Source organism: Polypterus senegalus, chromosome 7 (genome assembly GCF_016835505.1).
Source record: "Polypterus senegalus isolate Bchr_013 chromosome 7, ASM1683550v1, whole genome shotgun sequence".
Taxonomy (NCBI): Eukaryota; Metazoa; Chordata; class Cladistia; order Polypteriformes; family Polypteridae; genus Polypterus; species Polypterus senegalus.
Window position 1 is genome coordinate 62,451,368 of NC_053160.1, and position 27,680 is coordinate 62,479,047.

Below are 27,680 nucleotides of genomic sequence, written 5' to 3' on the forward strand. Positions count from 1 at the left end.
GAACTGTGAGACCTCATAAATGTTATACAATTGTATGTACTTCCAGGAATGTATGTATTTCCAGGAAATAATTTCCTATCTATCCATCAAATAATTTTCTAAACCCACTTTATCTTGAATAGGGTCACAGGAGACCTAGATCCTATCCTAGCAAGCACAAGGCAGGAACAAGCTCTGGACAGGGCGTCAAACCATCATAGGGCAAACACACACACACACACACACACACACCACACACTTGGGCCACTTTGGCATTTGTAATCCACCTAACCTGCATGTCTTTGGACTGTAGGAGAAAACCAGAGCATCTGGAGGAAAGCCATGCAGGCACAGAATAACATGCAAAATCTATGCAGGTTCCCAGGATGTGGCTTTTCTAAATATGTCAAATCGATTAAATTTAGCACAGGTAAACTCTAAACAAGCTGTAGAAACATCTCAACAATGACCTACAGGCTGGGAGGCACCTGAGGCGAATTTCAATCCTCTGAGCAAAGGATCTGAATGCTTGTATCAATTTGATGTTTCAATGTTTTATTTTTAATAAATTTGCAAATATTTGTAAAATCCTATTTTCAGTTTTTGTCATTCCGTAGTATTGAGTGTTGCTTTATGTAGGGAAAAATTGAATTTAAATTATTTAAACGTAATGCTAAAACATAGCAAAAACACAAATTTAATAGGGGTCTGAATATCTTCTGAATCCACTGCAAGTTGATGCATTTTTTATTGGTAGCAAATAATGATGTTGGTATTAGTTCACTAAATTCAAGCCCATTCAGTAGTATATAGTTTCTACATTCTCCACATGTTTACTTTGATTTAATCTCACTTCCCAAAAATGCCCATATTTAGATAAGTAGCTGCTCTAAATTGTCCCAAATTATCAAAATGAGAAGGCATATGTGCTCCATGATCGTCTGATAGCCTGTTCAGGTTTGGTTCCCACATCAAATACAATTAAGGCTGACTTTAGCTTCCTGCGATCCTGAAATAAAAACTTGGAAAAGTTTGTGCTTGGAAAAGAAGCAAAATACTGTATATATTTTTTCATAATTTTGAAATTCAACTAATACAATACTTATTTGTCTGTTTTAAACAAACACATAGAGGGTGACAGAAAGCACAGCATATGAAAGAACACAATAAAACGAAACAAGCTTCTGTCCGACTGTGATTTAATCCCATTTCCTTATTTCCCCTTCTGCCAAGTACAACAAAACACTCTTTATCCTCATCTCTCTCTCTTTCTTTCTATTTCTACCTCATTCTGGTCTCTCTTTATTCCTGTCACTGAGCATTTGCTGCCTAGCATCTCCTGACTGTAGCTTTAGTATAACTGCTGCCGGCGCAGACATCAAACTTGAGCTTGCAAACTTAAGCCCAAGCTCTAGAGCCACTTCTGCAGCTGGCCAGGCCACACAAAGCCAAGGGGACACTATAGCAGACTGATCTGATGGTAAATGTGACCTTTTACCTCTAAGCCCTGTTGACTTTTAAAATGTTTGGCCTATAAAGGAGGCTTCTTCTGTGTTCAGAAATGAAGTCTGCTGAACTTATTAATGTTACACAAGGAAACAAGATGTTGGCTAGAAATCAACAGAGAATGGCATCACCATTTAGGGACAAATGTGCACAAAACTGCAAACTATTTGATAGTTAAGGCCATCTTTTGATACAAAGGATAAACATACTATGAAATGCAAAAAAAAACCAAAACATACCAATAATTCTGGGTCATCTTTAGTGCAAATGTCAGTTTAACATAGGAGCAGAAAGTTTCACAAGAAAGAACACAAAGGCATGCTGTGGTCAAGTTGACATGTACTGTGTAAACTCTCTTTTCCACTATTAAATGCAAGTTTGCAGATTTAATGGGTGCAAAAAGCACATGCAGTTCAAAAGCAGTTGATTCTACTGAGAAAAGGCCATCTGTTTAGAAGTGCCATCCTTCATTTTGTTCTCAGCAATGGATAAGTATATTAGTAGCAGACAAGTATGCAGGTCTGAATGGTCGTTTAACATACTAGAGTTGTCAGGAATGCGTTGTGAATTACTGTATTTTGTTTTTGCTGAAATGTAGCATTTTTTAAAAAATTATATTATCTTCTTATTTAAGAGCATTATCCTGGATATATTATTTTTAGAAATATAGTAGTATTTGATTTTCAACATTTCCTTTCACTTTGGTTATGTTGTTAATTGTATTTCTTGTTTTTTGATTTTTTTATCTTTCTCTTTTTTTGTGGCTATGGACGCATATGTTTATGCAGCATGAAACATCTGTACTTTGACAAATCACAGGAAACACTTTGTGAGAGTCTAACGCTTGAACACAAAGAAAAAAACAAAATTGTCAATTAGAGACAAGACATCTTAGTTTTGACTAGTATTTTATTTCATTGCTTTTATTGTGGTTTATTCTAAAAACATAAAGAAAGATTAATAGCAAAAACTGCATAGTAACTGTAGTAAATGTGCCTAACAATCCTCTCAGTAACTTCCTAATTAAAATCCTTTGAAATCTCTGCCACTCACAACAACAACATTCTTATGGTGTATAGTGGATTCTCTGTGCACAGATTAATCTCTCTAATTTCCTTAAAAGGCATGGTAAATATAAAATACATACAAAGCAAATCTGAATTCTGAGTTGAAGTGAAGCATTTATGTTCTGATGCCAGAGAAGTCAATGAATAGCTTAAGGAGCATGACATTTTCTGTTTAATTTGAGGTGAGGGAGAAGCAAGGCTTAAAGAGACAGTCTGCTGCTACAGTATAACATTGCATCCTCCTAAATGTAGTGTAGACGTGAAGACTATGCTAGATCAGCTGATCAGGTGAAATTCTGTTTAGTTAAAATGGATAAACATTCACTCCTGACTCAGTGACTCTGTGTTTGTAACCTGTCTGTTTCTGTGAGGAAGTGTAATGATGGCGGGTGAGACCTTTAAATAACATTATAAACCATATGCTATTAACACTGTAGTTGTTAGATATCAACCCAGCTGAGCACTTCTGAAAGGTTTTGGTGCACATCTGAGATATGATTTTCCACTACCATCACCAAAATAACAAACAATGGAATTTCCTGTAGAAGAATAATACTATCACCCTGTAATACAGTTTGAGACACTTGTGGAATCCAAGTCAAGGCGTTTTGTGGATGTGTGGTGGCTCTAATAAGGCTTTTATAGAAAGTTGATTCTGTTCATCTGGACATAGGTTTTTTCCAATATGTTTCATCACTCATTCAAGTGACTTCCTCAGTCTCAGTTGACTGCAGGTTTTTCCAACCTTATAAACAGTACCTTGGCCTAATGATCGAACTAGCACCTTTGACTAACAATGGGCCATGTGATCAATGATATGCAAATTGTCTATTGATCAATGGCCATGAGTGCCATTCACAGAGAGTTGGGGAATGGCTGCAATCACCGCATTGTAAGATGGTGAAAGATGTACCCTTAGACCACCTCCTTGGTTCAGAGATGGTCATTCCTTTTTCACATAAATGGCCTCCTTGACTCCTTGCTCAAACCAGCATTCCTTCTTGTCCAGGATGTGCACATCTTCATGACTGAAAGAGGGACCACTGTCCTGTAGCTGTAAATAGACTGCGGAGTCCTGGCCTGACAAGGTAGCTCTTCTGTGTTGTGCCATCCGCTTCGCCAGTGGTTGTTTGGTTTCCCCGATGTATGGTTCACGGCAATCCTCTTGGCACTTAACTGTGTAAAGTATATTACTCTGTCTGTGCCGGGGCACCTGATCCTTGGGGTGAACCAATTTTTGCCGTATCATGTTTTGGGGTTTGAAAACCACCGAGACTTGGTGTTTTGAAAAATGCGTCTCAGATGTTCCAATATTCCTGACACATAAGGGATCACCAAAGATATTTGCTTAGGCAGCAGTTGTCCTTTCTTTCTCCTGGATTGCTTAGAGCAGTGGTTCTCAACCTGTGGGCGGGCCCCCCTGGGGGGGCGCGAAGTAACAAAAAAGGGGGCGTGAAGATGTGAAAAAAAGAAAACAAGAATTGAAGATATGAAAAATACATTAATTGAAACCAAAACAAATTAACTTAAACTACATTCTGATACTAGGAAAATAAATATAGAGATAGATAAATGTCGATAAAAGTTAAGTAGGTATAATAAAATATGCATCTATGATATATCATTAATTAAAAAAGAACAAATTGGTATTAGTGGGCTACTTTCAAAAAAACGTTAGGGGGTTAGATTAAAACTGTTATGAAAACTCGGGTCGCAAATATTTAAAGGTTGAGAAACGCTGGCTTAGAGCATTCTTTTGGTGTGTTCCCTACTTTGACAAAGTCCATCTGGGATAACCACATTTACTCAGGGCCATTTTGATATAATGTTCTTCTGCTTCCCTGGCCGCTGTGTCTGTGGTTATGGTGTTTGCTCTGTATTGTAGAGTCCTGATGACACCTAGTTTGTACTCTAGCGGATGGTGAGAGTCAAACCTTAAATACTGATCCGTATGCTTTGGTTTACGGTGCATTTTAACTTTCAAATGTCCCCCATTGCTAATAGAAATTTCACAATCTAAGAAAGCTAGCCTGTCACATTTCATGTCCTCCCTTGTGAACTGGATGTGTTTTTCCACTGAGTTAATGTGATCAGTGAATTGTGGTACCTCCTAAGATTTGATTTTCACCCAGGTGTTGTCCACATACCTGAACCAATGGCTCGGTGGTGTTCCAGGATAGGATAATAGCGCCCTCTTTTCCACTTCTTCCATATACAGATTGGCCACAATAGGTGAAACAGATGAACCCATGGTGCACCCAGGTTTCTGCCTGTAGTACTGGCCTTTGTTTATGAAATATGTGGATTGAAGACACAGCTGCAAGAGCAGACACACTTGGTTGGTGCTGAGAGTGGTCCTTTTTCTGAGTGTGGGGTCATCCTGTAATCTCTTACCGACCACCTCCACTGCTTCCGTAACTGGAACGCAAATGAATAGAGATGTAACATCATACGAGACCTCCATAATGACATCTCTCACCTTCTCCACAAAATCCAAAGTGTTCTGAATATGGTGTTTTGAGCTGCCTACCAACGGGTCGAGGACAGCAGCTAGGAACTTTGAGATGTCATATGTAACCGAATTGATCATGCAGATAATGAGTCTTAACGGTGCATCCTGTTTATGTATTTTCGGTAAACCATACAGACTTGATTAGAAAGAATAAGGGTACATCTTTCACCATCTTACAATGCGGTGATTGCAGCCATTCCACAACTCTCTGTGAATGATACTCTTGACCATTGATCAATGGACAATTTGCATATCATTGATCACATGGTGCTAGTTCAATCATTAGGCCAAGGTACTGTTTATAAGGTTGGAGAAACCTGCAGTCAACTGAGACTGAGGAAGTCACTTGGATGACTATGTCCAGATGAACAGAATCAACTTTCTAGAATTTCCTTACCTGGATTATGGAGCATGCATCAAGACACTCTAATAAGGCTGTTTACATTGGTGTTGCCTTTATTTTATTAGATGTTTGTTTGTATGATGGAATTTTGCAGTAGGCTGACACTGCATTCAGGGTAGAAAAAGGAAACAAAGGTTTACACTGATAAGAAGTCAGTTTTTTTGCTGTCTGGTACAAAGCAGCAATGTGGAAACTTCCATGTTTAAACTGAGCATGGATTTTAAAGCACCATTGTAAATTAGAGTAAACATGAACAGTCTTTTTACTATTTATGTATTATTCTTACAGGTTTTTTTGAGATTTGTAACACATAAATAAAAAATGATGCATAGTCTAAGTGTAATAATAGATGGCAAATCTGTCAACCAATCAGAGTAAAACTTAGCTGTTTTACTTAACATACTCCTTATCATTTAGCATTCTAAGGCACCTTTGCCACAGAAGTAATACGATTTACAATTCTTGAAATTTAACTATGCAGAAATAGCACTACTTTGTCTTCTTTGAACCATGTCAACATTATTGTAATATTTTTTGCATGTGGCATCATCTATCCAAACTGGAAGAATTCTGTAAATGCAACATCAATTTTATCAACTATTTAATCGATTAAACTAGCAAAATAATTATCTTGGCTGGAGAGGAGAATGCTGGTGTTAGTGATCATGTTTACAATTGTACATTAACACCAGATCTTGTAATTCTATTTGAGTTTAAACAGCTTCGGATTTCAGTTTCTTTTTATAAAATTGTAGATTGCCCACAAGGGTAGGCATTTGACCAAGGTCATCAAAACTGTGACACTGTCTGTTCTTACCAACCATGGAACCCTCAGTAGTTTATTTCTCCAACAAGACTTTATATTGGCATAACTTTATTGTGCTCAACCACTGACATGTGTTTATATATATATATATATTTTTCTAGGATATGCTTCTATAATTATAGACTTCACTTTTTTCTGCCCTTAATATTGTCTTTAACCTTAAGATCACAATTTCATCTGTTGTAATTTGTTGTGTGCATGTGTTTCTTTATCCTAACAGTTTCGATGTGGACAATGGCACATCTTCAGGACGAAGTCCCTTGGACCCGATGACGAGTCCTGGTTCAGGACTCATCCTCCAGGCCAACTTTGTTCACAGTCAACGACGGGAGTCCTTCCTGTACCGCTCAGACAGCGACTATGAGCTCTCACCGAAATCCATGTCCAGAAACTCCTCCATTGCTAGTGACATGTAAGTACTGCTCAATGATTGTTGCCGGCTATTTTAGTGAAGTCATTACTTAAGCACAGCAGTGTTATTCTGCGCTACTGTAATTAATAGATTTTTATGGGTAAACCAGCTGTCCAGGTAGACAGCTGTTCTACAATTGTGTATGTAGGCAGACTAGTTGTAGGGGTTTTTGTGTCACTTCTCTTTGTACATTTTGTGTACTTTGTTTTTCCTGGTTTATTTTGCAATAGATGGATTAATTTAGAATTGTAATACCCCTTTCCACCTGTGCATTCTTCTGTGTGGTCAGAGATATCACAAGAACATCATCTCTTTATTTCTATATGTTGTAATCTCCTGAGTAAATTAGAAATGTCCTAGGGCATAGATGAGGAGCCAACCAGGCCACCGTGTTTAATCTCATAATTCAAATAAACTAGTGCTCAATGTCATATAAAAAAAGACTTGCCTTTCAACGGTCTCTTACATATGGCTCATTAAGTTGTTCTTGGCATAATGACTTAGCTTTAGAACGGGTCAGATTGGGTGCTCTGTCCTGGCATGGGCTTGGGGTCCAGAATGATGCCTCCTTCCAGAATGGAAGGGGTGGGGCCTCCTCTGGGCATGTCATATTAGACAGTTAATGGCAGCACCCCCTTGTGTCCCAGAGTTGTATTACATGCCTGGTTTGTGACTCTATATAGCTTTGTTTCAGCCTGGATGGAAGAAATCATTCTCAGGTACAACAATCTTTCTCCTCAGTTTAACTGAAGTGATGCAAGTTATTTTCATGTTCAAGTTTATTGTTGTGTGCACGTACTATAATTAAATTCTCACTTGACTGTTCAGAATAGTGACAATAATAATAGTGCCAACAAAAAAACAAGTGAAAGAAAGAAAGAAAGAAAGAAAGAGCATACAATAAATTAAGTATCCTTACCACCTGTGCATAGAAACTGTCTTTGAATCTACTCTTGCAAGTGTGAATGGTCTTGTAGTGTTTCCCAGAAGGTAAGAGTGATCAACTCTGTTATTGACATTCAGTCATTTGCAATGGGATCATTGGAGAAATCTAAGTAAAGCTAAGAAGTCCCAGCAAGATGCAAACAGAATGAGCAGAAGCAAACACTTTAATATGTCATTACAAAACTTCCTGTAAAACTACATCTATGGAGTTTTAAAATTTTCTGGAGGTTAATGACAACATATGCACACTACACAAATGTAGCAGAAGTACATCATTTTGGCAACAGACTATATTATTAGATCCCTGTCATCTAACTTAGTTTGACAACATTATATAATTAGTATTCTCCTGTGACCTTCTCATATCACAGATTCTGCAAAGCAGACTGACTACACAGTAAACATTAGAGAATTGAAGTCAAGTTAGGTTGGGGAGCATGCAGTGTGCGGTATCTGTTTGTGAAGAAAATATTCACTGCTCTTGACTTTGCCGAAGATGCTGTGTTCTTCACAGAATCAATGGAGGCTCTGATCGGGGCTCTCGAGAAACTGAATAAGGAATCTGAGCATCTGGGCTTGCAAATGACTTGAATAAAAAACAAGAACCAGGCCTTTAATAAACTCTTGGACACGGCCATCAACAGTTTCTGTCTGCGGAGAGAATGTCGATCTTGTCAAGAGGTTTACTACCTTGGTAGTGACATTTATCTCTGGTTGCATTACCTGTGAAGTCAGTTGATGAATTTGGGAAAGCATAGGGGGTCATGAGGTCACTATAAAGTAGTGATTGGTGCTCCTGATATCTTTGCAAAAGGGTGTAGGTCCAATTGTTTAGAGTCCTGGTGCTTTCTGTTTTGCTATATGGTTGCGAGACATGGACAGTTTCCAGTGACTTGAGACAAAGACTGGACTCCTTTGGTACTTTGTCTGTTTGGAGAAACTTTGGGTGTCACTGGTTTTATTTTGTGTCAAATGTGCAGTTTCTCATGCAGTCCAGTATGAGGCACATCACCTGCATTGTGAGGGAGAGTCAGTTATGGCACTACGGCCATGTGGCGCATGTGGTTGGTGCAGCAATGCACTGTATAGAATTGAGACCATTCAAAATCATTGGGCATGTGGTAGGCAGGAGCTAACAACTTTGTTCCAACAATATCCTCTATAGTGAATGACTGGAAGCATTGTTGTTTTTTGTATATACCACATGGAAGTTTGTAGCCATTCCCTTACTCTAATGATTAGTTAGAAGCATTGTCATGATGACTGCTGTGAATCACAGTGAAAGCTATTTTATTGTTTTACAACATTGAATCACAGTTAATTTTGTTTTTTTGACACTGAAAAAGAATATTTAATGTTGAAGTGAAAACTGATCTTAGCAAAGAGGTCTAGTTAATTAGAAATATAAAACACAAAATAATTGATTGCAGTTGGTTTTAGAAGTTCCATAATCAGTTAAATGGAGACCACCTGTGTGTAATACACACGTTTATATTGATTGTATTATAAATGCACCTTATTTGGAAAATCCCACATTTGGGGAGTCAGTATTGTTGTCTAGCCTATACAGTGAAGTGAAAAGAACACCTAAGGCGAAAAGCTCAAGTCAGGGGATGAATACAAGAAAATATCCAAGTCCTTGAATATCCTTTGGAGTACAGCTAAATCAATTGTTAAGATATTGAAAGTGTATGGACAAGCCTAGAGCTGGCTGTCTACGAAAGCATGAGTGAGAAGACCAGTGAAGGAGGCAATCAGCAATCCTGTGATAATTCATGTGCTGGGACTGCAGTGACTGGACATACAAATTTGCAAAGAGGAAGCCACTTTTAAAAAAAAAATATACAGGTACATGACTTCTCGGCCAGAGATTGCCAGAGTTTAGGGGCGGAGTGGTGGCTCTGAGGCTAACGATCTATGCTAGTATCCCAAAGGTTGCCGGTTCAAATCCCTGTCACTGCCAAAAGAGATCCTACTCTGCTGGGCCCTTGAGCATTTGCTCCAGGGACACTGTACAATGGCTGACCCTGTGCTCTGACCCCAAGGGGTATGTGAAAACTAACAAATTCCTAATGTGAGAAATTGTATAAGGTGAAATAAAGAACAAAAAAAAAGACACATGGAAAACCATGAATTTAATTGGAAGAAGCTTGTATAGTATGAGGAGTGCAAAAATGAACTATTTGGCCATCAGACTAAATGCCATATTTGGCATAAGCCAAACACTCCACATATCATCCCCATTGTGAAACTTGGTGGTGGTACCATCATACTGTGGGATGTTTTTCTGCAACATGCCCTGGAAGGCTTTCAAAGGCAGAGTAAAGTAAATGCAGCAAAATACAGGGAAAACCTGGCATAAAACTTGATTTAGTCTGCAACAAACATGCTTGTTAAGAGAAGATTTGTTTAATAGAAAGACAAGGACCCCAAGTATAAAGCCAAATCTACACAGGAATGACTTAGAAACAACAGTGTTAATGTCCTGGAGTGGCCCACTAAGAGTCCAGATCTCAGCCCAGTTGAGAATTTGTGGCTGGACTTCAACATGGCTGTTCACTTATGACAATTTGATAGAGCTTGCAAAAAAATAGGGAAAAATAATGCTGTCCAGATGTACAAAACACACAGACTCAAGGTTGGGATTTGATGCACAAAGCTCCTCTCCTATATACTAACTTAAAGATGATAAATACTTATGTGAGTAATTATTTTGTTTTATATTCATTTAGATAAAGAAAGAGTACAACACAGTTGTAAATCTGCCTAGAGCATACAGTCCATAAAAACTGATTGATCGTGTAAGAAGAAGACCAGTGAAGGAGGCCATTAAGACACCTATGAGAACTTATGAGACCTATAAGAAAGTTGTAATTAGTTTAAACTACAGTAGTTTGCAATTATCTGTTACTAGTTTTACTTTAAAGTCAAAAAAGGCAAAATACATTCACTGAGATTCAATGTTATAAAGCAATAATATGTGAAAATGTCCAGTGGGGTAAATACTCTTTATAGGCACTGTAACAATGTGGTTGTTGCTATAAACAATATGGTAGCAACCTTGAAAATACAGACCACAATCATGTACATTGAAAAAACTAAACACAACAGATATACGGTATCACAAAATAAAAATTAAATATGCATGCAGGAGTGGTGGCTTTGAGGCTGGTGCTCAGCACTGGCAATTGGAAGGTTGCCGGTTCGAATCTCGTAAATACCAAAAAAGGGACTCTGCTCTGCTGGACCCTTGAGCAAGGCCCTTAACCTGCAATTGCTGAGCACTTTGAGTAGTGAGAAAGCGCCATATAAATGCAAAGAATTATTATTTTTAAGAATTAAATAGTAAAGACACAAATATAAATATTAGTAATTCAAAAATTACAAAAAACAAATCAGGAAAATGCCTACGGTGTGCCTTATAAATATGATACTCAATATTATGTTATCCTGAATTTTGTCAAGTTTTTAAGTTTTACTTTGTAATTTATACTGATAAAAGGCAAAGCCCTCACTGACTGACTGACTCACTGACTCACTGACTGAATCACTAATTCTCCAACTTCCCGTGTAGGTTGAAGGCTGAAATTTGGCAGGCTCATTCCTTACAGCTTCCTTACAAAAGTTGGGCAGGTTTCATTTCGAAATTCTACGCGTAATGGTCATAACTGGAAGCTATTTTTCTGCATATACTGTAATGGAGTTGAGCTCAAAAGCCGTGGGGGGCGGAGTTTCGTGTGACATCATCACGCCTCCCACGTAATCACGCAGTACGTAGAAAACCAGGAAGAGCTCCAAAAACCGCTGAAGAAAACATACATTATATAATTAAGAAGGCAGCGAAACAATTAGAAGCGAGCGAGTGACATATAAAACCAGATTCAACGGCTCACGTGAACTGACGCAGTGCGCAGACAAAAAGCAAAAGTTCCAAAGAGTGCTAAACAAAAACCGAATTACACTGCTACGCTCAAATAGACAAACCACACGCCGTGGCGCAATAGTAGAGGCTTCGCCTCTAGTACCGGCATCCGAGGTTCGATTCCCGAGAGGGGATGCACTGAGTATGTACGCGTGCTTCCCAATTCATTTTAGCCTCGCATCCCCTTGGTTTGAGATGTATGAAAAAATATGTGGTTAACGCAGAAAGACAGATCACCAGTTGAAGCTTTATGAATAATGGATACTTTATTCGCGATCAATGATTGTCTTGGTAAAGCCATACTCAGTGTATTCATTAGATGAACGGTAAAAAAGTAAGAGCAAGGGGAGGGTAACTTATTGAGGCACGCAGGCAAAACCACAATAGCACGCGGGCTCGATGTACTGTAGTGCGCGTCAACTTGATCTGAATTGCGCGATCACATTTGAAAAATATATCTTTTCAAGTTCTATTTAGTCCATATGTGTCAAACTCAAGGCCCGAGGCCACATCCGGCCCGGCGTGTAATTATATCTGGCCCGCGAGATCATCTTATATATTATTGTTATTAATGACCCAGGGATATGAAGCGCTGGTAACACAATAAACTACAGATCCCATAATGCAGCGCTTCAGCTGCCTTGCCGAATTCTTACCGCGTTAATCAAGTCTAGCTTATGATGCTGCAAGTTATTGCGAAGCTAGCCCACACGATGCCGAAGATCTAAGACGGCACTATGAGACAAAACATCAAGATAACCTGAAAGACCTGAATGCAATGCATAAGATACAGAAAGCAGAAGAGTTAAAGAAGAATCTGACACTTCAGCAGACGTTTTTACCCGTGCAAAATCACAAAGTGATTTCAAGTGAAGCTGCTTTTATGGGAGACACAAATGCACCAGTGCAACTTGCCCCACTTTCCCTGTTGCCAAGTAATGTTGAACCAACTCTGCACTATGGTGTTCCTAAATACGCACTTTGCTGATAAACTGAGCGCACTGAGTTCGAACGGTGCTTTGGTGACTTTGAAGAACAAAAAAGGAATTTTGAGTTGTTTGGCAACACATTTGCCGTCGATGTGGAAACTGCACCTGTGCAGATTCAGATGGAGGTGATTGAGCTGCAGTGTAATGGCACACTGAAGGCAAAGTACGATACTGCACGGCCCGCACAGTTTATTCACTCCATTCCCGCAGAAATGCTCCAGCTCCCTCTACATGCGGCTAGAACCTTGTGTATGTTTGGTAGCACATATCTGTGTGAGAAGCTCTTCTCAATCATGAAGACTAACAAAACAGCACACAGGAGTCGCCTCACTGATGAGCACCTGCAGTCCATCCTGAGAATCTCCACAGCACAGAACCTCACACCAAACATAAACGAACATGTTGCCAAAAAAAGATGCCAGGCGTCAGCTCTGATAAAATGACATAAGAGCAAAGACAACTGAATGATTTGATTTGTTATTGCTGGAAAGAACAAATTTTATTTATATTTCCAAGTTTTGTTATGCACCATGTTCATATTTGAATTTGTATAATTTTGACAGGATATATTTTTATGGAGAGCAAAATCTTTTGGGATATTTAAAATTTAAGTTTATTTTTTATATAAAATTACATAAGAGTAAAGAAATTTGAATGTTTGTTCTTTTAACGTTTACTTTATTTCTAACTTGTATAATTTAGACAGGATATATTTTTATGGAGAGCAAAATATTATAAGTTATTTAAGGTTTGAGCTGATTTATTCCGGAATAATATTCTGTCAACTAAATAAAAATTCATTCTATTTAAAATTTAAATAGAACTTGAACAGATGTGATAGTTCATAATATCCACGCAGACTTGCACGTAAGAGCGGGAGTCATCCGTTTTAACAAACAGCGTATTGCACTGATACGAAATAGCATGCCCATTTAATTATTTAGGAATGGATAAATAAATTAAGATTTTGTACAAATAATGTTTTTCATTTTTCTTCCTTCATGGATTCTGGCACCCCAGCAACAGTTGCTCGCACCCAAAGACTGTGTATATATATATATATATATATATATATATATATATATATATATATATATATATATATATATATATATATGTATATATATATATATATATATGTATTTGTGTGTATATATGTGTGTGTGTATATATATATGTGTATATGTGTATATGTATATATGTATGGATATATATATATGACAGCAACACTCATCACTCACAACAGTGACAAAACAATTACATTGACAATCATGTTACGTTATTTTCAAAATGTTTCCTTTTCTTTTTCATTACTTCTTTAACACACTACTTCTCCACTGCAAAGCGCGGGTATTTTGCTAGTATCTATTATAAATGATTTATTTGATGATGAATAAATGCAATCTACGTATAATAATAAAAGGCAAAGCCCTCACTGACTGACTGACTGACTCACTGACTGACTCATCACTAATTCTCCAACTTCCCATGTAGGTAGAAGGCTGAAATTTGGCAGGCTTATCCCTTACAGCTTCCTTACAAAAGTTAAGCAGGTTTCATTTCGAAATTCTACACGTAACGGTCATAACAGTCGATTACGGTTGACAACGTCCGCCATGTTGAACTTTCTTATTTATGACCCCATCTTCACCAAATTTGGTAGGCGGCTTCATTGCGCTAACCGAAACCGATGTACTTACTTATTTCGATGGTATGACGCCACTGTCAGCCGCCATAGTGAACTTTCCAACGTCACCAATTTTCAAACTTCCCGTGTAGGTAGAAGGCTCACCCCATCTTCACGAAATTTGGTAGGTGGCTTCCCTGCGCTAACCGAAACCAATGTACGTACTTGTTTCGGTGGTATGATGCCACTGTCGGCCACCATATTGAACTTTTCAACAGTCTTTGTTACTTATGGGCCCATCTTTGGTACACGGGTTCCCAACGCTAACTGAATCCTACTTACGTACATATATACGTCCATAGCCTGCACCTCGGTCACCGTGTAAAGTGGCGTTGGGTCCCCCATCCCAACGCCTCCCACGTTGTTGGCTGCCTGCCTATATAAGGCCGTCCGTCACTCCGTTCTCTACATTCCCTTCCTTGCTCCGCCATGGGATTCACGTCTCCCTACTGATAACTACAGCCTTTTTTTTTAATCCACGGCTTCTCCGCTGTTTTATTGTTTGTTTATTACAATTATAGTTATTGTGTAGGTATTTTAGACTTACTTTACATTGCTCAGGTACCCATTTCCTTTATCGTTCCAACCCCCATTACCATGTCTATCGAGATGATCACTATCGATCAAAGAACTGTCACTTACCGAGTGGTTTCCATGCCCGGAGATGGCACCTACCTTTTCCATTCTCTTCGTTATATATTGCACGGCCCTATCAGTCTCACTCTTGATATCCGGAGGAACATTCTGTCTTATGTATTGAATGACTGGGACAGGTTCAAGGTGTGGACTGATGACGGTACAGGAGATAATTATACTACACAGGAGCACTATAAGAGTGAAATGCTTAAGCCCTTCACCTATGGTTCTGCATGTGAGTTGATGGCTGCCGCTGAATTGTTCGGTTGTTGCTTTCAAGTGTACCGAAATGGCCAAATATTTTACACCTTTTGAAACCGCCAATGCATCTTAAACATCTTAGATTGGCAGGTGACGATTTCAGTAGTGGACACTTTGATGTTTATGAATGTTTAAACTCTCAAAAGCTGAATGTGAAGTTATCAATGAAACCGGTTGTATACTTACAACGCTTGACAGATGCCGAATGTCTCTTCAACACAACAAATCCTGCAAATACTGTCGTAATTGAAACAAACCATGAAACTCAAACCGATTATGACAGCAGCAATCCAAGCTGTGAGATTTGAGACAAGATTACTGTTCACATGGCCAGCTGTAAGTTGCATGCTCAAGAGTAAGCTCAGCGCACAGCTTAGTCATGTTACAACCGGAGGGCCGAACTGACAACATGGTATATAAAGAGATCATTAACAAATAATTATTGGCATATTTTCCCTCAGTTTAAAAAGGTTTAATTTTCTTCTTAATAAAATTTTTAATGCAGTATTTCGCTGCTGCGAAGCGCGGGTATTTTGCTAGTTAATTAATAAATATTTCTTAATTAATGTCAAATGTATTAATCTTCTAGATCTAAGGTTATAATAATCTAATTTAAATTACATTTTAGAAGTATGTTTTAACAATTTAAAATATTTTTCTTACATTATTGTTTTTTAGCATAATTATAATGGATAATTTAAGTACTCTGTAATATATGTTCTTCCATCAAAGAGCTGTTAAGAAGTTGAAGGAAAGCCAAGATTAAAGTATACAGTACATTTTAAAGTGATATTAACACCAGAGAGAATTATGAAGAATTAAAAAATCAAGAAGTAAAACATAGCCTAAAAAGTTGTACATAAAAGCAACCAAATACAATTAGTTGTTAATAATTACTCTACAGATTTTGGATATTGCAGTCTACTGTTGTCAATATAAATAAATATAAACTCTGTATGGTTCGCTTCCCAGGTCCTCCCTGTGTGGAGTTTACATGTTCCCCCCATGTCTGCTTGGGTTTCCTCCGGGTACTCCGTTTTCCTCCCACAGTTCAAAGGCATGCAGATTAGGTGCATTGGCAAACCTAAATTGTCCTTGGTGTGTGTGTGTGCGTAGCTTGGTGCCTTGCCTGGGGTTTTTTTTCTGCCTTGCACTCCAGCAGACCCCCGTGACCCTGTAGTTAGGATATAGCGGCTTGGATAATGGATGGATGGAATGTTAATGTAAGCACTATATTTATGTATTTGTGAAAATTGTACCTCACATTTGTATTGATTGATATGTGACTATACTTATTTATTGACATTTTTACTAGTGTTTTAAGCAAAGTGGACGAGTTTCATGAAATTCACACTAAAATTTATTTTTTATGCTATTTTATTCCATCAAGTGGTAACTGTGGCAGAGTCTGTCATGTGTCTTTCCAATGGCCATTTCCAGAGAGGTATGCATTGTTTCTGTGTTGTTTACACAGCACTCCATTCTCCCACATACAGTAGTTCTAGCCTATGTCTAGCTTAGGTTCTCAGTAAGTCTTTTTACACTTCCAGGCAGAAGTGGTTTGTCGGTGTCATTAGCTCAATTTTAATGTCTGTGCCTCTAATAATTGGTACTAGCTGTTTTTGCTTGATCACATTCTGAAGTGTAGCTCTGAAAAGGAAATAAATTATTGAAAGGAAAGTACACACAACAAATTAACACAAAGTTAAAAATAACACATATTGATTGCATTCACTACACTGTTGGCACGCAGACTTATTCTGATAAACTGGAAGAACCCAAACTCTTCTCTTTTAAGTCAGTGGGAAACTGATGTGTTATATTATTTAAAATTGGAAAAAATCAAATACTCAGTTAGAGGATCTGTACAGACTTTTTTCAAAACATGGCAGGATCTAATCAGTAATATTTTAAAATAAGTTTATAAAGCACAGAGAATTTATTAATTTAGGTATTTTTACAAGCCTTAAATTTTACACCGTTTGGCTTGCTCTCTCTCTCAAGGGTGGGGATCGATCTGTTCTTAACATAATTCTTTTTTTTGTAAAAACTTGATTGCTATGTATTGATTGTAATAAAATTAATAAATAAAAATTAAAAAAAAATAACACATATTTGTTATTGAGTCTTAATGAGGTTTATGCTGGAGTAATGTAGAAGAGAAGTTGTAAAGAAACATGAAAAGTTTCCAGGTCTAGAGTGAGGGAGTAACTCTCCTCTCTAAAAACATATTGGATTGGGCTAAAATATTAGTTTTTCTGTGCTGGTGGATTATGAGAATCAAGCTTAAGAATTATTTTTTTCTTTTGTGGATTAGTGACTGAATTCTTGAGTTAGAAAACAAGCAGAAAGAAAAGCATGGTTAATATCAAGAGAAGTGAAATATGCCACTTTGTATCCAAAGAGTTTGGTGGATTATCCTCCTTTTATAGTAAAAAGATGTCTTAACTAAATTTCTAGAGAGTGCTTAGAGATTTTTGTTCCAGCTGTTTTCTTAAGTGGAGGCCAGTTGTTGCTGTCATTAAATATAACATTAAATCAGTTGGTTTGTTACTGCCGTCATTAGATATCTTGTTTCTGGTAAATCATTACTTGCTGGCTATTTTCTGTTTGGCACTCACAGTGGTTCTAATGTATTAGGATCTTTAAATCATGCTTGGTGTAGAACTAGATGAGACAACTGTCCTTTTTCATTTTGTTGTAAATCCCAATTTTCTATAAAGTTTCAGGTAATGGGAGTACAATAGAAGAAGGGGCCTGAGTTGCCTCAAAAGCTTGCATATTGTAATCTTTTTAGTTAGCCAATAAAAGGTGTCATTTTGCTTGGCTTTTCTCTACAGGTAATGGGAGTGAGGAGTACATGAGGTAAACTAATTAGTGCTTTGTGTTACGTAACATTAAGTTGTTTTTTTTTTTTTAAAGAAATTATAGTTTATCTTGATGCCGGAGAGTGGTATCATAATGCATTTTAGTCAGACATGCACTCCATACATATTGTGGCAGTAGGGGGCAGTAGTGCACCCTTGAACCCTCAGGTACGACTCCCGACACCAGGTAATAGTACAGGACCTTTTATTATTTTCTTCAGTGCACCAAGCACCTTCCACACTCTTCATAAACCACAAATAAACACACTCTAATCAACACACAATAACCTCTCCTCCTCGCCCAGACACTTTGCTCCTCTCCCACCCAGCACAGCTCAGTGTCTGGACTGAGGCAGCGTCCTTTTATAGCCCCTGACCCGGAGGTGTTCCTGTCCCAGGAGTCCACAGTTCCCTACTCCTTCCGGGTCAGGGCAATCAGTCCATTACTTCAACCCGGGAGCACGCCATACCTTCCTGTCACATGACCGTGACGTACCCCCGGGTCATAAGGCACAACGGAGCCCATAAGTCCCCCACAGCGACTCCTGGTGGCGCCCAAGGTATCCAGCAGGGCTGTGTATAAACACCACAGAGTCCATAAGGCCCTGCTGGACCTCGGAGCACGATCCCGCTGTCTGGAGAGCTCCTCCTGTCGGCCTGGGGGTGCGGACCGGCCTCGGAAGCCGGCAGTCTTCCACAATATGTTATTACTGCTACTATTGCTGCTGCTAGTTAGAAAAGTGCCAAGACTAAGCTTATGTTCAGCCCTTAGCCACTTCTTTTCCTTTATTTTTCCATGGTGTTTCAAGTCAATGTCAGTTGCTATGCAACACTGATCATGCTTCAGTCATGTGATGAGGGGCACTGAAAATAAGACAGGGAGCCTAAGTAGATGTCTTTTCTGCATCACTCTGCTTTTGTTCTTGTGAAAGGCCCTAGTGTTTTTAAACTTCCTAATTTTTTTTTTATTTAAACGTTTTAGCTGGTTATTACTGTTTACTTGTTTTAAGTCTCAGATTTGCATTATAATTTTGTTAGCTTTCTAAATCTTTTACCTTCTTCCTATGTTCTGAAATCCAGCTTGGGTTTTTGATTATAGTTTATGGATTTACAGATTTTTATAAAGTCATTATTATCAGTTTACCTTGATTTCTGTTCTGCCCATTCATCCAAAGTTGGTTTGTGCAGCCCAGCGGATCAGCCTTTCTATCAATGAAGCAGAATTTAGGCTATTTGCACACACCATGCATTAGCTATAGGCACCTCAGGTTTATGTTCATCTGACAGAAATAATTATAAAAAGAAAAAGCATTTTGAGTAATGATTATTCTGAAGATGACGCACTTGTCCTTCTAGCTTACTTCTACCAAAGTGAGATATAACTGTATGATATATGCATTGTTTTAATCGATGCTCAGTTGATTTCCTGTGAATGCAGTGTATTGGTCTACATTCATGTTTATCTGATTATTCATACAGTAGTACTATCAGTCTGCTGACAATTGTTTATTTGGGGCTCTGTAGTTTTTAATAGTATCTATATCAGATTACTTGTCACTACGCCGATTAGCTTAGGGTTTATTCTGATGTGCTGTTATATATAGTTAATTGGATTTCTTTGCACTAGTAGTGACTCCCTTCTTGTAATTTCTCTCTAATTGATAGGACAAATAAATATACATACGAGGCAGTCTTGTTAAAATAATCAAAACACCCATTATTAAGTGTTTTCCATCAACCAATATATGCTCAACAAAACATCACATTAATTGAATTGATGCTTGCTGAGTTAATTCATTGTATACATAAGCCAAACAAAACAGCATTGAATGATCTGTTGATAGATTAGAAATTGTTCTAATAGTGTAGATATAATTAAAATACACAGGTACAGAAAATACCTGAAGGTACCAGTGTTGCAGTGAAGGTTTTTATCTGTGTGGCAGCTAAGTAAAGTACTGGAAGCAAAAACTGACCATTTAGAGACCCAGTTATTATACTTGCTAAATAACAAGGGTAATTCCTACTTCAGATGATAATACATATTTAATGCAACCAAGAATGCTTTTGTCTATCAAAAATAGATAGTGATATTCTTATTTAGTTTTGTAGTAATGTGTGAGAGTCACCACTAGGACAGTGTCTAAATGCATTATTATAAATGACTTCACTATGTTTTTAAATAATAAACAGAATTTCATGTTAACAATGTTTTCCTAACATATACAAGTCAAGTATGTATCCCAAAATTGCAAGTAATTGTAAGTATTAGATTAGTATCCGAAAATTAAGTATTTACTTATTTGGCTGACACCTTTATCCAAGGCAACTTACAACATTTATGATACAATTGATTACATTTCTTTTGGTTTTCCATTTGGAGCACAAGCAGATGAAGTGACTTTCCCATGGTCACATGGTGTCTGTAGTAGGATTTGAACCCCAACCTCAGGGTTAAAGGCCAAAGCCTTAACTACTACACTTCACTGCCTGCCTAAAGTTGTAAAATGTATTTATTTGTTACTCTGGCTAGCTGAAGAAAATAGAAAGGGCCTATGTATCCATCTTCTTCTGCTTACCTGGGTCCAGATTGAAGAGACAGCAGTCTAAGCAAAGACTCCCAGATGTCTCTTTTACTCACCACTCACCACCTCCTGCAACTCCTCTGAGATGATTCCAAGGCATTCCTAGACCAGCCAAGACATACAATCTCTCCAGCATGTCCTGAGTCTGCCCTGAGGTCTCTTCCTAGCTGGATATGCCTGAAACACATCCCAGGGTGGCTTCCAAGGCAGGAGGCATCCTAATCAGATGCTCAGACTGCCTCAGCTGCCTCATTTTGATGTAGAGGAGCAGCATCTCTATTTTGTGTACGCTTCTTACCTCTCTCTTAGGCTGAGCCCAGAAATTCTGTGAATTAAACTCATTTCTGCCATTTGTATCTGCAATATTGCTCTTTCAGTCACTATCCAAAGATCATGACCACAGGTGTTGGTAGGAATGATGATCAACCAGTAAAGCTACAACTGCATAAGAGGGGATGACATCAGAATATGTAGTTTCAGAAACAAAGCCTTACAGGTCCTTATTTGTCTTCTTCACTAAATATATACAAATCGACAAATGTCATCTCCAAAAGAGAAAGATGATTCCCGGATGCTAGCCTTAGAGGCAGAGTTTAAAAGAAAAAAAACATATGTAAAACTGGCAATAATAAAGAAAAGGTTAAAATGGGCAAAAGAACAGAGACATTGAAGATTATGGGGAAAGTGTATTATGTTCAGCATCCTGGGGTTGTCTTTCTCTGTTTTCTCTGGTATTTGCTGTGTATTTAAGAGAGAAGCCAACTGTGCACCTTTAAGGAAGGAATTTGTTTCTCCAACTACAGACTCTGATGTCCTTATCCTCTTATATAGTTGTTCATCTTGTCCTTCTCTTTTTTCTATGCTGGTTAGATATAGTTCACCCTATTTTATCAGTTTTATTAAATAAAAGACATCTTTGCATGGCAGTGTGTCACGTGAAATAGCCATCATTCTGCAAAAAAAACTGATGTTTCTTTTGTTTTAAACCAGAACTAAAGTTTAGGAATGCCCGGGACTAATTAAAGATGAGTGAAGAGAGTTTACCATAAGGACACTGAAGGAATTACTGCTGAAAATGGGGCTTTACAGCCATAGGTGAATGATAAATAAAAAATCATTAATTTCAAGCAGTAATAGGCATTATAATACAATAGTATTGCCTAAATTAATTTAATGGTAATAAAAGGTATCAATTTCTACTAAAAACATGAACACTTCTAGGTGACTTCAAACTTTTGATCTGTAGCGTATGTACTCAATTGCCTGTGCAGCTGCTACCAACATTATTTTTCGTATATATACTTAATTATAAAAATAATGTTTTTATTATCACATTTTATTGAGGCAGTTGTAACATTGTTGTTCTGTAAGTGGTCCTCCCTTCTTAGCTTCAGTTTCTTTCTCTGTGGGTCAAAACAGTAATTGATGAGTGCCACAATAATTGATGGATAGATGGTTTCATGGGATTTACGGTTTTATGTGTTTGCCATGACTTTTGTTCATCCAGGTCTTTACTTCCAGCTGCACTTGGAGCAGAAAAAAGCTTTAAAACCATGCAGTAAACATTTAACAGAGTAAAAGATAAATATGTTGACTATGAGGCAGTGCTTAAAAATGTATGAGTCTATATACTAATGAAAATATTTACAGAAGGTTATTTTTTTATTTCTCTGCCCTAGGTTTCTGTAATTAGTTTGTCATCTTAAGCAGATACAGTGACTGTATGGAAGGTTTATGTTCTTTTTGGCACTTTTTCTGTAATTTACTCACGAAAAGCACACAGCTTAAGAAAGTCTGTAGTCCTTGATAACTTACCCTATGTGTTGTTTTTAGGTTATAAGAGATATATAGCCAACTCACCTTAAAAAAAGTCAGGAGTGAGCTCCCCCAAAGCAACAATATAATTCGTACCCTAATAGCATATACGTGTATATGTGTGAATTCAGAAACAGAAACCGGTAAAAAATATGGTGTGGCAATAGACTATTTATATTTATAAAAGAGTAATATTGTGTATACAGTAATTTCTAAAACTTTATTTAACCTTATTTTTAATGTACATTACCATTTTTTTATAGTTGGACCTGTGACCTATGTGAATTATTAAATCATAATTCTTAACCATCTTATCACCTTGCATGTCATTATCTACAGTATATAAATATTTAATGTTGGAAGTTGAAGAGGTTTTTTTTGGCTGTTGCATGCTTTCTGTTTCCTATGCACTTGGCACTTTAGCTTTGTCTAATATGTTTTTGGTAACTGTATCCCTATTAATAGGAATAACTGTCATCAGAGGCCAAGTTTGGTTTCTCGGAGATCAGAGCCAGTTCTTAATGGAAAGTAAGTGACAGTACAAGTGGCTGTCAATGGCCTCTAGTACTGTAAAGCACGGTTTAAAATAAAACGTTTGATATTTTCTGCCTGTTGTATGCCAGCTTCTGGTGCTTTGCTTAATTAATTAAAGCCAATTTTAATCCTTGAGTTGCGGACTTGAACTGCTTTAATTTGCTGTATGTGCCTGTATGCTAAATGCAAAACATTTCAAGTACATGATCATCTTTTTCAATAATCTTAAAGCCATGTAAAATGGTAACTGTGTCTTAATGGCTGTATTTTTTAGTACGGCCACCTCCAAGCATGTGCGTTTAATTCCTAGCATGTTCACTGTTTATGTGGTACTCTCTTTATTTACTTATGTAGTTTCCTTCCACTTGCAAAACAGATGGATCAAGTACTTTCCAATACTTTTCAGTATTTTCCAGTTTTAGAAAATGTTGTGATGACATGTTGAATGTAATCATGAAAGTGATACAATTTGAGGTTCTTATAAGAGAAAGACCACTAAAACCAAACAGGTTTTGCTTTTAAACATAATCCTGACTTGTTATAGCATTCATAAAGCTTTTCTGTATTTCTCAAATAGAACACTTTGCCTTGTTTGTGCTGCCAATCTTCTACCTTGATGTAGCACATTCCATAGAGGTAGGCCTGTAGATTTATGTAGTAGTTGTAGTCTCACATGGCCAGCTTTGTAGAGTAAGGTGAGTGTGGCATCTTGTTGACTTCACACTTTCATAGTGCTGCCACTATAGCTACTTTTGGTCATCTTAAAGTAATGTCCGACTACAGCAAATTTGTGCAGCCCAGCTCTTGTCTATGGCATCTGAATGGTCCTTGTACACATTGACCTGACAAAAATGAATCTTCAAAACATTACAAATTAATTGTTAGAACAGTACTTGACTTGGTTATAAACCTAGAAACATACATTATAAATTACAGACACTAGAAATTGGCCATTTACTGAATCAGCACCACAGAACACCCCCTTCAAGTTCAAGCTAAAATATTTTTTGATCATCTACTGCATCTTTTTAAGAATTTGAATGTATAAATCTGAGTTAAAGATATTATAGTGTGGAATAATGTCTACAAAAATTGCCCTTTCTGTATCCCAGAAATAGTGGTTGTGATCTTCTCAACTCTTATGGGTAACTTTAAACTTCCCACAAAAAAGTGTCATAACCTGAGTGCTATTATTTATCATTTTTAAATTATTAAATATTTCCATTATTGATTCATTTTTAGCATTATGAAAATGATATGAAGTCATTTTGCAAACATTTTGTAGGAATATTTTTCATGGGTGTTGTTTGTAGAGGTGGCGTCCCATTGCTAGCCACATGCTCCTGACATTGTAATGCTTGACAACATGACACTGATGCTTTAAAAGATGTGATTTCAACTAAACAAATATCATTACTAATTAGAACAGAGAACGCTAAAGATTTAAGTTAATCTAAGGAATGATTTGTGCTGGATTTTTGACACTAAGGCTTTATTTATCGTTTCTGATTCTGTATTTTTTGACTCCTGCAATTTTTATGACCAAGATTTGTCTTGATCCATTTTTAATCCTTCATCTTCTGGTCCATAACCCAAACCTCTTCCTCAGACCATACATAATTTTCATAATATCCATAACAAGGAGAAGTCAAATGGTACAATTGCATTGACTTTCTTTTGGTCTCCAGGTCAAAGTGATGCATTCATGTTTCATCCATGGTGATGATCCTTGATAAAATGCTTTTCACCCTACAGCCCCATAAATGGAGATAGGATCTAAATACACCTCTTGCCTAACAGTTCTGAGATCAGTGGATGAACTTTTTGGAGCACAACATGCACACGCTATTGAGTATTTTAAGGCATCAATAATATAATTCACATTTCGCTTGAATATTTAGAGGTTAAGTGCAGACCTCCTGGTTGTAAGCCATTAGTCCACTTGACTCAAATTTGTCAGCACACTGAATCAACGCTGTTGTTGCTCAGACTTAGTCAAACACGTTAATAAGCTCACTTTGTCTTTTACGGAGCCCAAAAACAGTGTTTATATCATCAGCATTGTCTCTGTTTACATTTTTAACTGCCTGTGAATGTTCATTACTCATTCTTACTCCACCTCAAGGAATTCAATAGTATCAATATGTTTAAAACACGTATCACCACACAACACCAATGCTTATTGTGCATTTACTAGAAATCAGATTTTTCAATAGGCCTGCAACAGCAAGCAAGGAATTTAAAGTTAACCACAGAATAAGTTAGAAACATTTCCTATTAATTTTGATTGGATCATATGCTCCAAGTTGTTGCAAAATTCTTAAGTCAACCATCATACATTATATACTGCAAGATGCGTATAGGATCTACAAAATTACAGGATCTAGCAATAAGCACAATAATTTATTACCACTAGATTAGGTTCAATGCCATGGCAAGTTCACAACTGTCAGGGACTTGATTCAGTGGGCCAAGCTGTTTGATACATCTTTAAAGACAGCACAAACACACACACACTCACACACACACACACATATACTGTATATACATATAGAGACACATTTCACAAACATAAAGATAGCTGTGTACTTTAGATGGCAAAGTATACATGAATATATTGGAAAATTAAAAATATAGACATGTTTTCAAAATCTAAATTAAAAAAAATCTGAATGTAGCTATGAGAGGACAAAGAGAAATACTTAATATAGGTTCATACTAAGATACAGTCCATAAAGGTGTATAAACCTAATTTGCTATAAAATATTCAGAAGCAACTATGTTTTGTATTTTAATAATATAGATGTTGCATTTACAAAGTCTCCTTTTCAGTAAAGTGGCTCAAGTAGGTTGTATTATGACAGGTATACAGATGATGTGGGACTTGCTTAATAACTGTATATACTGTAAATTAGGAGACACATACAAAGAAAGCAGACATTCCAATGTGATTTACTTTCCAACAGCAGGCAGTTATTCATGCCAAATTTATCAATTCAAGGGCTTTGTTGTTTTGTTTTGTTTTTTTTTTATTTTGTTTTTACAAGGCTAGCTCGGATCTCACACTGTTGTTGTCATATTTCCACTTTTCCAGTTCTCAAACTGTACATACAGTAAATGGAGTGTTAAAAAAAGTTCAGTTCCTTCTTTATGATCCTGACATTTGTATTTCTTTATCTCCTCAAACATCATTAATATCTGATGCTGACACTAATGCAGAAGATAGTGTCACAAAAATGATAGCTAACTTTGCTATAGTGAGGAACGCCACATCACATCATGTATATTACAAGTAACACATTTTTGCTTGTGTTAAGTGCAACAGTGCATTCTGTTTTATTTTTTTACATTTACGTTCATTTTGTTGGAGTATGGTGCTTGGAAATGTATCTTATCATTGTTTAATTCACATTGAAAAGAAGGAAACAAAACAGGCTAAATTATGTAATAAATGTAAACCATGCTGTCATTAATTTAACTTACATCAGAGGAAATATTTTAAAATTATCCCAAATGTTTCTTTTCTGTCTTTTCAATCTTTTCATCAAAGACACTTTAAAAAAGCAAGTGTATTTCTTGAAATGAAATTCATAAAGAGAATTAACACACTGAGAAATAACAAACAATTCTTGTTCAATTTGCAGAAACAAGAAAGCAATAATTCATACTCTTAAACTACAAATGCCTTGGTTACAAGTGTCAAAACTGAATTTGGTGCCTGATGTTTTCATTCTAACATACAGTCTTGTGAAACCTTTTTTAATTTTCTACACTGGTACACGAAAGGTTCTTAAAACTTGATCTGACCATCATAATTATAATAATACTAAATCAGTGATCAAATAAATAACACACATTAAGGTATATGCTGTAGCTTTGTCTCACTATCTGTGTCTCATAAGTATACAGTATAGACAGTGCTCCAGGAAACTGGGTTATGTTGGATTAACATTTTTTGTATGGATGGATTTTGTCATGTCTGTTGCAGTGTTTTGATTATTTCTTACTGATAAACAGCCAGTTTAAATTTAGGCTGAATGTTTTAAGTGACCTCTATTAAATGTACCTTTGTAATATTAATACTTCCTATCCGCTTGCCTCTGACTTTAATCAAAAAGGAATTATTAGGAAAATTGCATTCATTTACAAATAACCTATTTTTAGATTTTCATAACATATGTGATAAGCAACATGGCAGCAGGGTGGTTAGTACTGACGCCTAATGGTGTCAGGTCATTGTCTGTGGGATGAGTGCACTATTTCATATGTCTTAGTGGATTTTTCCCTGGTGACTGCCATTTTCCTTCCACATTCTCAAAGACGTTAGGTTAACTGGAAATTCCAGTTTAGCTCTTCATGAACTAAATACGTTCCAGCCTCCCATGGTCATGAATTAGATTAAGCAGGTATGAGGATGTTATGTTATGCTGAAGATTATTAGATACCAATACTTTTATATACACACCTAGTCCTACATATTGAGACATGTGTTGCAATCACCTAGTCCTCCCATGCTCCTAAACTTAGGTAAATCTAACATCAAGTAACTAAAACGCATAACAGTATTAAATTTAAAATTGTTTTAAATTGTTCATCATTTAAATTGTTTTAAACAACATGTCAACAAGCAGAAGCTACAAGTGAAATAATGGACATGCCTAATGTTTTCATATAAGTTCAGTAGAAAATTAGAGCCAGGTGAGGCTAATCCTGTGTATTTATTGAGTTGAATGA

The 27,680-nt window shown here is 36.9% G+C and overlaps 1 protein-coding gene across 8 annotated transcripts in view; it reads left to right on the top strand.

Moving 5' to 3' along the window:
• The window catches only part of pde4d (phosphodiesterase 4D, cAMP-specific), a 1,397,741-nt gene that overhangs the window by 1,181,471 nt on the left and 188,590 nt on the right, over positions 1-27,680 (top strand). For 6 of the 8 annotated variants that reach the window (XM_039758727.1, XM_039758724.1, XM_039758726.1 and 3 more), the window contains 2 exons: positions 6,514-6,705; positions 22,878-22,940. In XM_039758727.1, coding sequence (XP_039614661.1) covers positions 6,514-6,705; positions 22,878-22,940 — 255 coding nt within the window. The remainder of the gene's footprint in view (positions 1-6,513; positions 6,706-22,877; positions 22,941-27,680) is intronic. The other 2 variants (XM_039758725.1, XM_039758729.1) reach the window with 1 other exon arrangement.